The sequence below is a fragment of the Hemiscyllium ocellatum genome, chromosome 9, assembly GCF_020745735.1.
Source record: "Hemiscyllium ocellatum isolate sHemOce1 chromosome 9, sHemOce1.pat.X.cur, whole genome shotgun sequence".
NCBI classification, from domain to species: domain Eukaryota; kingdom Metazoa; phylum Chordata; class Chondrichthyes; order Orectolobiformes; family Hemiscylliidae; genus Hemiscyllium; species Hemiscyllium ocellatum.
This window is the reverse complement of record NC_083409.1, coordinates 96,739,869-96,754,066: the sequence shown is the minus strand read 5'-3', so window position 1 is coordinate 96,754,066 and position 14,198 is coordinate 96,739,869. Positions and strand designations below refer to the sequence as shown.

At 39.9% G+C, this 14,198-nt stretch overlaps 1 protein-coding gene across 1 annotated transcript in view; it reads right to left on the bottom strand.

The window, feature by feature from the left end:
• Positions 1–13,593, bottom strand: part of dipk1aa (divergent protein kinase domain 1Aa) — a 62,896-nt gene extending 49,303 nt beyond the window's left edge. The window contains exon 1 of the mRNA XM_060829965.1: positions 13,213–13,593. Coding sequence (XP_060685948.1) covers positions 13,213–13,293 — 81 coding nt within the window. The 5' untranslated portion in view covers positions 13,294–13,593. The remainder of the gene's footprint in view (positions 1–13,212) is intronic.
• Positions 13,594–14,198: the final 605 nt, after the last annotated feature.

The following is a 14,198-nucleotide window of genomic DNA, read 5'->3' as shown; positions in this document are numbered from 1 at the left end:
CTCAGCAGAGGTTATTAAAGTTTCCAGAACAAGTAATAGGACAGAGCATGGAAAAAGTCAAGAGTCTAAGTTTCAGTCACAGCAGATAAAAAGGGGACAGTCAATGCAGGATGGAGAGTGCTTTTCTTAAATGCACACAGGGAGAATGCACCAGAGAGACACTCCACACCTCTATTTTACTTTTAAGTATCTCACATTGTTGGCAGAGCCTTGAAACATCTCAAACCTATAACTCCGCTTCTTCACCTTACATTTAATCTTTACATTCCAAACCTTAAATCAAAACCTCATGAGCTGTACCTTCTTGTCAACTTCTTCATTCCTCTTCAGCTATTAATCCTTTTGTAGGTTATGTGGGAGATTTCTCTATGAAGGGGACATTATTGATATCAAAACTCTTCTCTCGAAACTTAAAACATACCTTCACAAGAAAAATTAAGACAAAGTTTATTTTCACTGCTATATTAATCTAAAACCAAAGAATGTACAAATATTCATTTAGCTCCATCCAAGTCTCAGTAGGATACCAGTGACTGCATATTATCTGCCAGTGTCTTGAAGTCTGGAATCTAGTATGAGGCTACTAGTTGTATATAGACCAATCAAATGGTTCTGAGAGGCTTGAGATAATTCGAACGGATAACTTGGATTTGGGAGTTCACTGTCCCACAGGTAGGCGTTTAAAAAGCACAGGATGATAGAAGTAGCTACTTTTCCTGTTTGTATTCCCAAAATCACTGTTCCATAGCTGTGCTTTCAGTTCAATATGATTTTGCAGAGAGATTACTACCATCAACTCCATTAATTTGTAAATCAAACACCTGATAGAATTTAATAGTCAACCCACCAATACCTATTGTAAGAATTTGATTTGAGACAAACACAATAATTTGTTCTATCAGATTTAAATTTCTGAAATTTCCTGCTGAACTCCTCAGTCAGCTTCCTCAGATTTGTGCAGATGTTATCTGGGTGGGAGCATTTTGGTCTTTGATTCTTCTTGTAATTTTTTCCCAGACACCAAAGCGTTGGAGCATTTTAGTTTTGAATGAGACGACTACTTCAATTTCAATTTGAACACATTCGCAGCACTGATCAGACATGTTAAATTCATCCTTTCCCTGTATTTTACTGTTAAATGTTTGACAATGGATCTCTTACCAAGTTGAGCAACCATGTTTTGCCGAATAGTTCACTGCATACTTCATTCCTTAAATTCAATAAAAATGATCATTTCAGAAATAAGATTTAAAAGTCTCCGCAGAATTTTCCCTTGACTTAACTTCATATCAGCACAAAGGATTAGTTTATCGTAGGTAGCATCAAGTTTGCCAAGTTAAGATTTAAACAAGTAAGGTTCTTGCTTGAATTGAGCTTACATTTCCAATGAGAAATTTCAACACATTAGAGATTCCATAACTTCATTTGCTGATACTTGCTGGTGGACTATGGTCAGAGGAGGGAAATCAGGACCATACCTGCAAAAGCCCAAATTTGCACTAAATGTGGGGTGGTGCACCATCAGTTGTGATGGAAACCAGTTTCTTGATTAGAAGTTTTTTCTCGAGCACATATCTTTTGATTTCATTGTAAATATTCTCACCTCTTGTTTGTTATCGAGCAAAAAAATGAGAAAACCCACTTTAGTTGTCGTCAATGTCCTTAAATACCATGCGCAAAAAGGAAAATGAAGAAAAGCAAAAACACGGCAGGGCTGCATAGTCATGTCAACAGATTCATCAAGCTGCACTGAGGAGCATTCAGCTTTTCAGGTCCTACTGTACTTGAAGACATCTTTGGACAGTGATCCTATTTTTGTTATTGTGGATGCATCAAGTCACAAACTTTCATTGCTATTATTCTTATTGATTTGAAGATTTTTAGAACAAACAGTGGCCACAGTCATTGATTCTTTAATTACTCGAACATCTGAGTGATTTCTTGTTCTTTTCCAGAGATAGCAAATGCAAAAGTGATAGTCATGTGCAGGGCTTGCTTTTTTTGCTAGTTTGAATAAAAAACTGCTTTCAAAATAGCTTTCAGCTTCTCAAAACTTTTCTGCAAAGCATGCCAACAAATCAGTTGCATGTTAAAGGAAAAACAAATCACTGAATATACTGTTTATTCTTGAGTGGTGTCATTACAAATTCCCCTTTTTACTTATCAATACTCTTGTGACAAACAAGGCAAATATTTTTATAGTTATGAACAGAAAGTAATTTCCCCATTTTGTGTGGAAGTAACATATTTTCAGTTTCTTACACAAGATCCAGATTCACCACTCAATAATCGCTAGCCAGGGATGTATTTTTTTAAAACACGTAAAACACAAAAAATAATAATTTGAGCAACTAGGTACAACGGTGAACGTACGTTCAGTTAGAGATGTGCACTGTACATGGTAAGCCACCAAATGGAATGTTTTCTTTTTTAAAAACAATTTTAACCATCAGTTGAACTCAAACTTAAATTCTGCACTTGCAACCATCAGGAGTTTAAAATGTGGGCCTGGAAGCAGTTTCACCCTGCACTCGTTTCACCTTATAGTATGGGATGTCATTTTGCTACTGGTGAGGCTGCAAGTAGGCCTGTAAATCTATGCTGCTGGAAAATCCAGGATGTTGTTAGCTTCTTTCAAATGGGATGGTCTTGTGATATTGTTGCTAGAATATTAACGCAGAAATCGAGGTAATGTTCTGGGAACCCAGGTTCAAATCATCCTCCAGCAGATGGTGGAATCGGAATTCAATTTTTAAAAAAAATGCTGGAATTAAACAGTCAAATGACCACAAAAAACTGTTGTTGATTTGTTGGGGGGAAAAAGTCCCACCCAGTTCACTACTGTCTTTAGAGGAAGAAAGCTTAACATCCTTCTAGGAGAAAGTGAGGACTGCAGATGCTGGAGATTAGAGCTGAAAATGTGTTGCTGGAAAAGTGCAGCAAGTCAGGCAGCATCCAAGGAGCAGGAGAAGGGCTCGTGCTCGAAACATCGATTCTCCTGCTCCTTGGATGCTGCCTGACCTGCTGCGCTTTTCTAGCAATAGATTTCAAGCTTAACATCCTTACCTGGTCTGGCTGACACATGACTCCAGATTCACTGTATGTGGTTGACTCTCAGCTGCCCTTTGGGCAACTGGGGACAGGTAATAAATGCTCATACCCTGTGAACAAATTGAATTAAGTGTGGAGACATAGGAAATTACTTCTGTGGTTGCCAAGTTTTTCCATGGCACCAGATTGGCTTCTGTTGATCAGGTACTATACACTGGGCATGGCAGCATCCACTTGAATATTTTTTCATCCTGTGCAAAACTCATGAGATCCCTGTGCGCTGGGATTTTCTGGAAGTAGAAATCATGATGCTTGATGTGTGTACACAACTTCAAAGGAAACACAAGTGGTGTATTACTTCCTCAAAAGTATTTTATAACTATTACTTCCTTGGAAGTACGATTGGAACTTTGCAAATATACAAAGCATACAGCAAGGACAAAGCAATAAATAATCTGTTGATTAACACTGGAACCAAAATCTAATTAAAAACAATTGGTCAGTTAGTGAAGCATGTGTCATTCCCTGACAATATCACTGTCTGACAACCAACTGATGGAATCCCATTTGCCTGACAAACCCAACTTGAATTGTGGCTGTAGATTGCAGCAGGACCACTTATTTTCACTTGCTGTCAGTGACCAACTGCCTGTTATTTAATTTCCAGAGCACTCCGGTTTCTTGGGCTGAATAGTAAATTGTCGAACTTATTGTACTCCAATTCATTTCTTTTCAGTCTACAGTGATTCACAGCATACAACAGAATTTACTAAAAATGTGTCACACAACGTATGTACAGCAAAAAAGATAGGCTAATGTTGAAGGCCGAGGCTTTGGTCTGAACCTATTTAACAAAACGTACATGTCCTAAACGGAAGAATGTATTGTAATACAAGTCAAGGCACTGCATGTTCTCCGAGAAACATGGCAAGGATTGTACATGAACTTGAATGGTGCTATTTAAAACCTCTGGGCATATAATTCAATCAACAAAATGATCCTTCATCCTGAAGGGAATTTTATTGTAGTTTAAACCAGATGTCTGAGAGAAGGCTCAACTTAAACAGAATTTACAAATCTATATTACCAGGACCAACTAGAAATTGTCACAATAGTTCTCAAAAAGCTGCATCTATTAAAATCAGCTGAAGTTACTATAAAACATGTATACTGTTCATTTGTGAACAAATTTCAGAATTAGATTATTACTGTTCAGAAGACCATCTGTCCATCATTTTGCATGGTTTTTTTGAGCATTTTGATCTAGTACAAAACTCCTGACTTTCTTCATAATCCTGCACAAGATGATTACTTAAAATTGACACAATGTCCTCATGAATGCTTCAATAAAAACAAACTTTGTTCCACCACGATTCCAGGTAGTGCATTGCCAACCTGAACCATATGGTGTCAAAGTTCTCACATTTGCTATGTGTTGCCAAAGATTTTAAAAGCGTGTCCTTTGATTTTTGATTCTATTTTGAGCAGGAACTCTTTCTTTAATCCATTGTGTCCATACCTGTATTGATTTTAAAATCTTCTATTAAAAAAAACCTCCCCTCAGCTCTCTTCTCTCAAGAAAAACATGCTCAGCCTTCCAAGCTATTGTCACAAGTGAAGCTCATCATCCCTGGACCCGTTTTTGAATCTCACCTGCATTCAATCCTTCCCAAGTATGGTATATATGGGACATGGTGGTTCAGTAATTAGCACTGCTGTCTCACAGCACCAGGGACCTGGGTTCGATTCCATCCTCTAATAACTGTTCGGGTATTCCCCAGGAGCTCAGTTTCCTCCCACAGTCCAAAGATGTGCAGGCTAGGTGGATTAGCCATGGGAAGTGCAGGATTACAAAGACAAGGGGAGGGGAGAGGGAGCGATGGGTGAATGACTCTGGGTAGGATGCTCTAGGGGTGGACTCAAATGGGCTGAATGGCCTATTTCAATACTCTAGGGATTTTATGATACAATAAACTTGATTTGATATATAGTTAAATATACTCCTTATTGCAGTGCTTAGTTATTTACACTAACTTCCTCTTTCCAGGTAGCATCAGCATTGTTAATGATTTCTGGTATTGTGTGCTGGTGCATACCATGGAGGAATGATATGGGTGAAAAAGACTTACCCAGTCACAGATACCTGACCAAAACTGAAATTCTCCCAGATGCTGTCTACATCAATCATGAGGAGAGAAACAAAATAAAAAGAGCAAGGACACTGGCTAGAGAACAAAATAACTCAGCGTGCAGAAGACACCCCAAAATTCACTTCACGGCCCAGTTATTTTTAAGATATAGCAATTGCTAGGCAAGTAAAATGGAATGGAAAGTAGAAGTCTCAATTAGAAACTGGGTTCATTGATAATTAATAACCAGGTCAGAGCAAATAAAGTACAGCAAAAACAAAATGCTAGAGAAACTCAGCAGGTCTGGCAGCATTTGCAGGAAAGCAGAATCAACGTTTTGGGTCCAATGACCCTTCTTCAGCATCTCCAATCTGTTTCATTTCAGCTGCTCTTAGTTTTGTTACATGTAAGATATGATTGCAATTAAGTCCAGTTTATAATCATGCACATCAGCTAAGTGTCATTTTTTTCAGATAGCAAGTATAAACTTTATATTATTGAAGTATCCTAATCTATCCTTTGGACAATTAGGGATAGGCAATAAATGCTGGCCTAGCAAGTGATGTTCACATGCTGTGAACAAATTAAAAAATACAATTATATTGCAGCCTGTTATTTTCAGATTTGTCCTTGTTACTACAAAAACAAATCCATAGAAAAGGCAACAATACTACTGATTAATATTGATATTTTAAAGGCTCTAGTTAAAAGCTCTAGTACAAAAGATTCTAAGACAGTGGTCATAATTTAAATAAAAATACTGAAGACTTGAATACAAATATTATTAGTTCCTCCAAGCCCAAATAAAGATTTTAATTAAGTGTTTCACAATTGCATCCAAATGATTGAGGTTGATGAAAAAAGAAAGTGAAAAGCAACCAAAATGCAGATGCTGATAGATCCTTTAATGATCAATACATAAAGCCAAAGGAGCACCAGAACCAATTACAAAAAGGTGCTGGTAAGGCAGACATTTCATTTTCACCGGACTGATTTCTGATTTACTGGACACTGATCGGTTAGTGAAAGAAAGTGAGGACTGCAGATGTTGGAGTACCAGAGTTGAAAAATGTGCTGGAAAAACACAGCAGGCCAGGCAGCATCCGAGGAGCAGGAGAATTGACGTTTCGGGTATAAGCCCTTCCTGAAGATTCTCCTGCTCATTGGATGCTGCCTGGCCTGCTGTGTTTTTCCAGCACCACATTTTTTAACTCTAGGTGAAAGAATAAGCAAATATTAAACTCAGGATAATTTGACCAGTGCTAAATGACCCAGTGCATTAGGAACAAAGTAGACTATTTAGCCCCAAAAGCCTATTCTGACATTCACTTAAAATGTTGGCTAGTCAATGACTGACTCCATGTACACTGAACTCAATATCTCTCAAAACCTTTTTGTTCATACATCTCATTTGAAATTTACAAGCAAATCAACTATAAACTGCTATTTGAAGAGTTTCTACCATTAGACAGGCACCCAGAAATATTTTCTAACTCTGCTGCTCAAAGGTCGGACTCTAAATTTTATCCTACTTCCCAATATCAAGAGTTGCTTTCTATCTATTCCTTCACTTCCCACAATGTCTTCATAAGACAATTTGAAAAATTGAGACGGTTATTTGCACATAAACAAATTGGTGCATTTTTAAGTTTTACATGCACACGCTTAAAGTCATAGATGTACAGCATGGAAATAGACCCTTCTGTTCAACCTGTTCATGCCGACCAGATATCCCAATCCAATCTAGTCTCACCTGCCAGCATCCGGCCCATATCCCTCCAAACCCTTCCTATTCATACATCCATCCAAATGCCTCAAATGTTGCAATTGTACCACTCTCCACCACATCCTCTGGCAGCTCATTCCATACACGTACCACCCTGTGTGTGAAAAAGTTGCCCCGTAGGTCGCTTTTATATCTTTCCCCTCTCACCCTAAACCTATGCCCTCTAGTTCTGGACTCCCCGACCCCAGGGAAAAGACTTTGCCTATTTATCCTGTCCATGCTCATGATTTTGTAAACCTCTATAAGGTCACCCTTCAGCTTCCAACGCTCTAGGGAATACAGCCCTAGCCTGTTCAGCCTCTCCCAGTAGCTCAGATCCTCCAACTCTGGCAACATCCTTGTAAATCTTTTCTGAACCCTTTCACGTTTCTCAACATCTTTCCAGTAGGAAGGAGACCAGAACTGCACGCAATATTCCAACAGTGGTCTAACCAATGTCCTGTACGGCCGCAACATGACCTCCCAACTCCTGTACTCAATACTCGGACCAATAAAGGGAAGCATACCAAACACCTTCACTATCCTATCTACCCGTGACTCCACTTTCAAGGAGCTATGAACCTGCACTCCAAGGTCTCTTGTTCAGCAACACTCCCTAGGACCTTACCATTAAGTGTATAAGCCCTGCTAAGATTTGCTTTCCCAAGATGCAGCACCTCGCATTTATCTGAAGTAAACTCCATCTGCTACTTTTCATCCCATTGGCTGATCTAGTCCAGATCCTGTTGCAATCTGAGGTAACTCCTTTCGCTGTCCATTACACCTCCAATTTTGGTATCATCTGCAAACTTACTAACTGTACTTCTTATGCTCACATCCGAATAATTTGTGTAAATGACAAAAAGTAGTGGACCCAGCACCGATCCTTATGGCACTCCACTGGTCACAGGCCTCTAGTCTGAAAAAACAACCCTCTACCACCACCCTGTCTTCTACCTTTGAGCCAGTTCTGTATCCAAATGGCTAGTTCTCCCTGTATTCCGTGAGATCTAACCTTGCTAATCAGTCTCCCATGGGGAACCTTGTCAAACACCTTACTGAAGTCCATATAGATCAAACCTACCGCTCTGCCTTCAATCTTCTTTGTTGCTTCTTCAAAAAACTCAATGAAGGTTGTGAGACATGATTTTCCATGCACAAAGCCATGTTGACTATCTTTAAATCAGTCCTTGTCTTTCCAAATACATGTACATCGTGTCCCTCAGGATTCCCTCCAACAACTTGCCCACCACTGACGTCAGGCTGACTGGTCTATAATTCCCGGTCCTGTCCTTACCGCCCTTCTTAAACAGTGGCACCACGTTAGCCAACCTCCAGTCTTCCAGCACCTCACCTGTGACTATCGATGACACAAATATCTCAGCAAGAGGCCCAGCAACCACCTCTTTAGCTTCCCACAGAGTTCTCAGGTACACTGATCAGGTCCTGGGGATTTATCCACCTTTACCTGTTTCAAGAGATCCAGCACTTGCTCCTCTGATCTGGACATTTTGCATGATGTCACCATCTATTTCCCTCCATTTTATATCTTCCATATCCTTTTCCACAGTAAATACTGACGCAAAATACTCATTTAGTATCTGCCCCATTTTCTGCGGCACCACACAAAGGCCACCTTGCTGATCTTTGAGGGGCCCTATTCTCTCCTTCGTTACCCTTTTGTCCTTAATGTATTTGTTGGAAAATACAAACAGCTTGAATGCTGGGACAGAAGTGGGTTTCCAAGCAGCCCTTTCAATATGCGAAGGAGCCTGTAGCACTGATTAATTTCATTCAGTATCCCTTAGCACCATGTTTTGCAGCATGTTGCCCCAAAACAGATTTTGTGCTAGATTGTCCTCCAACTCTTTATTAGTTATGATCTGGTGAATCACAAACAGTTAAAATACAAAATGACACACAAAAGATACATTAATGTCATAATCACAATTACATAGACTTAGAAAACATTTAGACTTCCATTTTTTTTATATTGCAACTCATCTATTCAGCCAAACAACATAAAGAAAGAAAATCCTATTGACACACTTAAGATTCCACTCCTCCACTACTGGTGTGGTGTGGCTGCTATACTTATCAATAGGACTTTCTGACATTGCCGCCCAAACCATCATGCCTCACTACCATAAACTTTAACTGCAGGTCACAGAGCTCAAGATTATAGATATCTCATGACTGGGTTATAAGAAAATATTTAGTTAAAATTATGAGTTTAAAAAGGTTGCATTTTATAAAGATCTGATTGTTGCTTATCTCTAATTATCTTTTAAATGTATGACTTGCTCAGCAAAAATGTTTAACAGCCAAATAAATTGCAGTGCATCTGGAACATTTGTAGGCCAGACGAGGTAAGGATAGTTCAATTCCTTCCCCCAAAAAAAGGGGATGTTCATGAACCAGACGGTTTTTTATAAAAACCACAAATCAATGATCACAGATTCACCCCAGGTCAGCTTTCTATTCTAGACATGAAAGATAGTGTCTTTTATTTGTGATTTTGGACTGTAGACAGAAATAAAGACAAACTGTTTTGAAACTTAAGGGCTGCACGCTTTTAACGTGAAGTATTTGATATCTATGGAGTACACGTTGCTGGAACTTGCAGCTACACAGACAAACTAGAGCAGAGTGTTTGTGTACGAGTGAAGCTGATTGGATTGAGGATGAGGAAGCAATTCTCATTGACAAAGATCCTCTGCCTGTCAATCACTACATGATTAAATGTCAGGCAGTTGAATAGATTGGACTGTACGCAAGACAGCGAGAAGCTGGTCAGACCAGAAGAACCATCAATCGGTCTGCAAAGTACAGAAACCTGGGCCTGAAAAATCTCGTAGTTTGGGTGTTGTGTATGTTTCTTTTAAAAACTAACTTTCATAATGGCTTTGGAAACACTGGGGATTGATTTCTAGGGTGCTAGTGAGTCATGACAAGATTTATTAAGTTCATCAACTGCCTTGGTGGGATCTGGATCTATATCCTAAAACACAGTCCAGTGACGTTACCATTGTGTCATTAAATTCACAAGAGGAACAATTTTGGATAAAAAGCATCTGCCCTAAAGTCTCTCAACATATACTTTCTGGCCAATCGTGGTTATTTTTAAAGACAAATGTGGCCAGGTCAATAATCATGCATGGTTATCTCTGGGATCTTAGCACACCCACAGTCTAGTCAAGAAGTACAAGTTAGAGAAAAGTTTTTTCAGTAACTCTTCCAAAGGAACAATTACATTGCACCTGATCTTAAAGCAAACATGTTTCAGAAGTAGAAGCGTGAACTAAGCAGCTTGTAATATAGCAGGCTTTCTCTAAATAAAAAAATCCAAATACAAAACAACAAGCCTGCAAACATTGTTCAAAAAGAAGTTTCAATTCTCCCCCCTCCCCCTGCCAGGTATCGTCACAATATTTCAAAATAATGCCCACAAAAATTAATAAAGTTGAATCATCTACATAACCATAGACTCCAAACTACCAAATGAAAGTGTTAAGAACGTTGGATTGTGATTTAAACAATCCATTTAGATACAAGCTGAAATAATTGCATTTTCAAAAGACAGCTAGACAGAATCTCTACACAAAAAGTTACAGAAATTGAATTTAAGAGGGGAAGAGAACAACCCTGAAAACTCAAAGATGTTAGTCTGCCAAGGTACTGAAATTAAAAGATCAACCAGAGGCTAAAAGCCTCTTATAGCTCACTGCACTGGAATTAGTGTAAAGACAAATGCTAAACAGAGAGAGAAGGAAAAAAAAAACAGAATCATAGAGTTACTACTGTGTAAAAGGAAGCCCTTCAGCCCATTGTGTCTGCATCAACTCTCGAAAATGAACTTTTCACTTTGTACCTTCCATTTCTCTTGCCTTATATCAAGAATTATGAGGATTTGGAATAAACTTGGAAGAGTTGGCTAGCTTGCATTAGGAAAAGTCTGCAATAATCTCCGAGTGCAAGACACTTACACAGTTAGAAATAGGTTGAGAAAATTGAAAGAACAGAAATAAATTCTTGAGATCCAACAATGACTTTGGCCTGAATTGACAATTCAATGTCTCTTAAAGTAAAGTACAGAGCAACATACACCTGGGAAGTGTCTTTAGTTCTGCCAGAGTGGGCAGATGTTGCATTCTGTATTCAAAGCTTTTGGTTAGTTGTCTCCAAAGGCAGTGTTTAGTCAATAGTGTTTTTCATTTTTGGTTACAGTAAGCATATAGAACATTGACATGCTATCCTTTCAGCTATGAACTGGAAATTTGAGTTTACTTTTAAAAACGGTATTGGCCTCAGATTGTAACAGAATGCTTTTACATGGCATTTTTCATACACTTCAGGATGTTCCAAGGCACTTTATAGTCAAATAAAATACTTTTGAAACATAACCACCATTGAACTGTTGTAATGCAGCAGCCAATTTTTAAAATAATAATAATAATATTTACTCATTGCTCTTGATGTGGCCTCCTTGACATTCAGGAGACAGGACACCAACGTGTTGAATGCCAACTTTCAGAGAACATCTCCAGGACACATGCACTAAACAACCTCTGTCCTGTGGCTAACCACTTCAACTCCCACCTCCATCAAGGACATGCAAGTCTTTGGCCTCCTCCAACATCAAACTCTAGCCACCCGGCACCTGGAGGAAGAATGCCTCATCTTCCACCTTGGGACCCTCCACACAAATCAGTGTCATTTTCACCTGTTTCCTCATCTCTTCTCACCTTATCCCAGATCCAATCCTCCAACTCAGTACCACACACTTGAACTGTCCATTTTCCTGCCCATCTATCCCCTCCACCTTATCAGCCCTCACCTCAAGCTACCTATTGCATTCCCAGCTAACTTTTCCCAGCCCAACTCCCCTCTCATTTATCTCTCAGCCCCCTCGGGCCTGCCCACATTACTGATACTTGACTCTCATGCTCATAGGATCTGCCTGACTGGCTGTGCTTTTCCAGCGCCACACATTTATTGGTCATTGTTTATAGGTCAGCGTAACTGTAAATATTACCACTCTATTCACCCCACAGATGAGCCTAATTTACCAGTAAATGCATATATTTGCAAACAAAAAAAAACAGTAATGCTTCATCAGCAGCAGGAATCCAAGTAAAAGAATCTAACTGAAAGAGAGCCATTCACGACTTTTCTGGTATTGTACCTGAAGCTTGGTCCGGGGCTCAAACTAAATCGGAGGTTTCCTCCACAGGCGGGGACTGTGAACGGCAAACAAGATTTCAGGTTCAATCCTAGCCCTTTTTCCCCCCCCTTTGGCTTAAGGCAAGGCCAATGTGGATCATCATCATTCTACAATCTGTTTGAATTTTTTTTGCAAAACGAACTGACAGAAAAATTAAAATCACAGCATAGCAACAGAGACCTATCTTTGCTAAGAACATTTCATAGTTAGAAGTGCGTCACCCCTTCAGGGTTTACAACATTGTGCCGTAATGATTCAAATCCCTTTTTGGGGAAACATCGCATTTTAATGAAATCTGGCGTCTAACCAGTTCAAAGAAATAACCAAATGAACTCGCTAATAACCAAATGAAATTAAAGAAACGAAGTATATTTTAAGGAAATCAAAGACAAGTCGCAAAACAGAAAAATCTAGGTTCATTTCACACAGATCATCTGTAGACTCCATAAAATGGAGTGTGCTGCAATCTAACTGCAAAGACCGCAAGCCACAGTATTTTCAGCACAAATCCATATCCATCCCAGTGTATGCATTATATACCTACCGCAGGAAAAATGAAAATTCACAGACTTTTAATAGTGAGAGAAAATTCTTAGGTCAAGATAAAGGTGTAAAGAAAGCTAAGATTTTCATAGATAAATTAATGGAAACGGGGACACTTGAAACTGGTCACAGCGGTGAAGCGCGCACATCAAGGGTATTTTCTCTGCACACACCAAGTGTGCAAAGAACACATACGGTCAATCCATCGCAAAAGGTGAGAGTATGTGAAGGTTGCTCTCCTCCCACTGCGCCACAGCCGTTCGTTCATTCATTCATTCATTCACTGACTCCAAGGGTCTCCATGGAGAGCGCGAGCCGCCGGCGGGATAGAGGCAGGTCACGTGATTGAGCCGCTTGACCGTTTTCACATTTTTCAAAAATAAAACGACCGGTAGGTTTTTTTTCCCCCAAGACTTCCACTTTCCCAGATTCAGCTTGCGCTTTCCATTTAAGCACGTAACTCGGGGATATGGTGTTCATGTAAGTCGGTCTAACCTTACCTGAATGTAGTAGTGGCTGCCACAGATCTTCCTCAAAGAGGCCCAGGAAAGCAATCCCCTCGCCATGGTGATAGCGCGCATCCACTCTCCCGTGTCTCTTTCTCCCTTTGCTCACACCGTCCAACACTTCACAGCCGCCTGACTCCAACCCACACACATCAGCGACCACACCTTGTAGGGTTTAGACTTCATTTGTCCCTCCGTCTCTCCTCCTCCTCCCTTTACCCCGGTTTTGTTTGAAGGCGTCATTTGCGCTTCCAAGCGACTCCAACCGCTTCTGTTAAAGGCGCAACAGCTTCTGGAAAACGGCCAATCCGCCGGACAGGATTTAGCCGACGGAATTTTTCGATGTAACTAAGTGTACGCGCAGCGAAAAATCTTCTCCCCACCCCCTTTTCAATTACGTAATATTGCCACGAGTTTTGAGTCAGCGCAAGGAATATTCGTACGTATTTAAAATTAGATTTTAACAGCTGCGAAAGGTGACAACACACGTTTATGTAGCGCCTTTCACGACCAGCAGGCGTTTTCAAATCACTCTACAAACCAATGAACAAGTACTTTTGAGGTTTGTCACTGTGGTGGTATAAGAAATAGAGCAACCAATCTGATGAGCACAGCAAGCTCTCACAAACGAAAATATTATAGTGCCAGAAAATCTGTTTTTGTTGTGTTTTGGAATTGGTGGACAAATATTGGACCAGGCAGTAGTAACAACTCTGCTCTTCTAAATACCTGTAGTCCCACACGATCTTTTGCATCCACCTGAGAGGTTGTGCATTCAAATATCTGCTGTAAGGGTTGATGAGTCAAAAAGTGTGGTGCTGGAAAAGGACAGCTGGTCAGGTAGCAGGAGATTCGACGTTTCGAGCATAAGCTCTTCATCCTGAATCATATTCCAGCTTATGCCCCAAATGTTGACTATCCTGCTCCTCAGATGCTGCCTGATCAGCTGTGCTTTTCCAGCACCACACCTTTTGACTCTG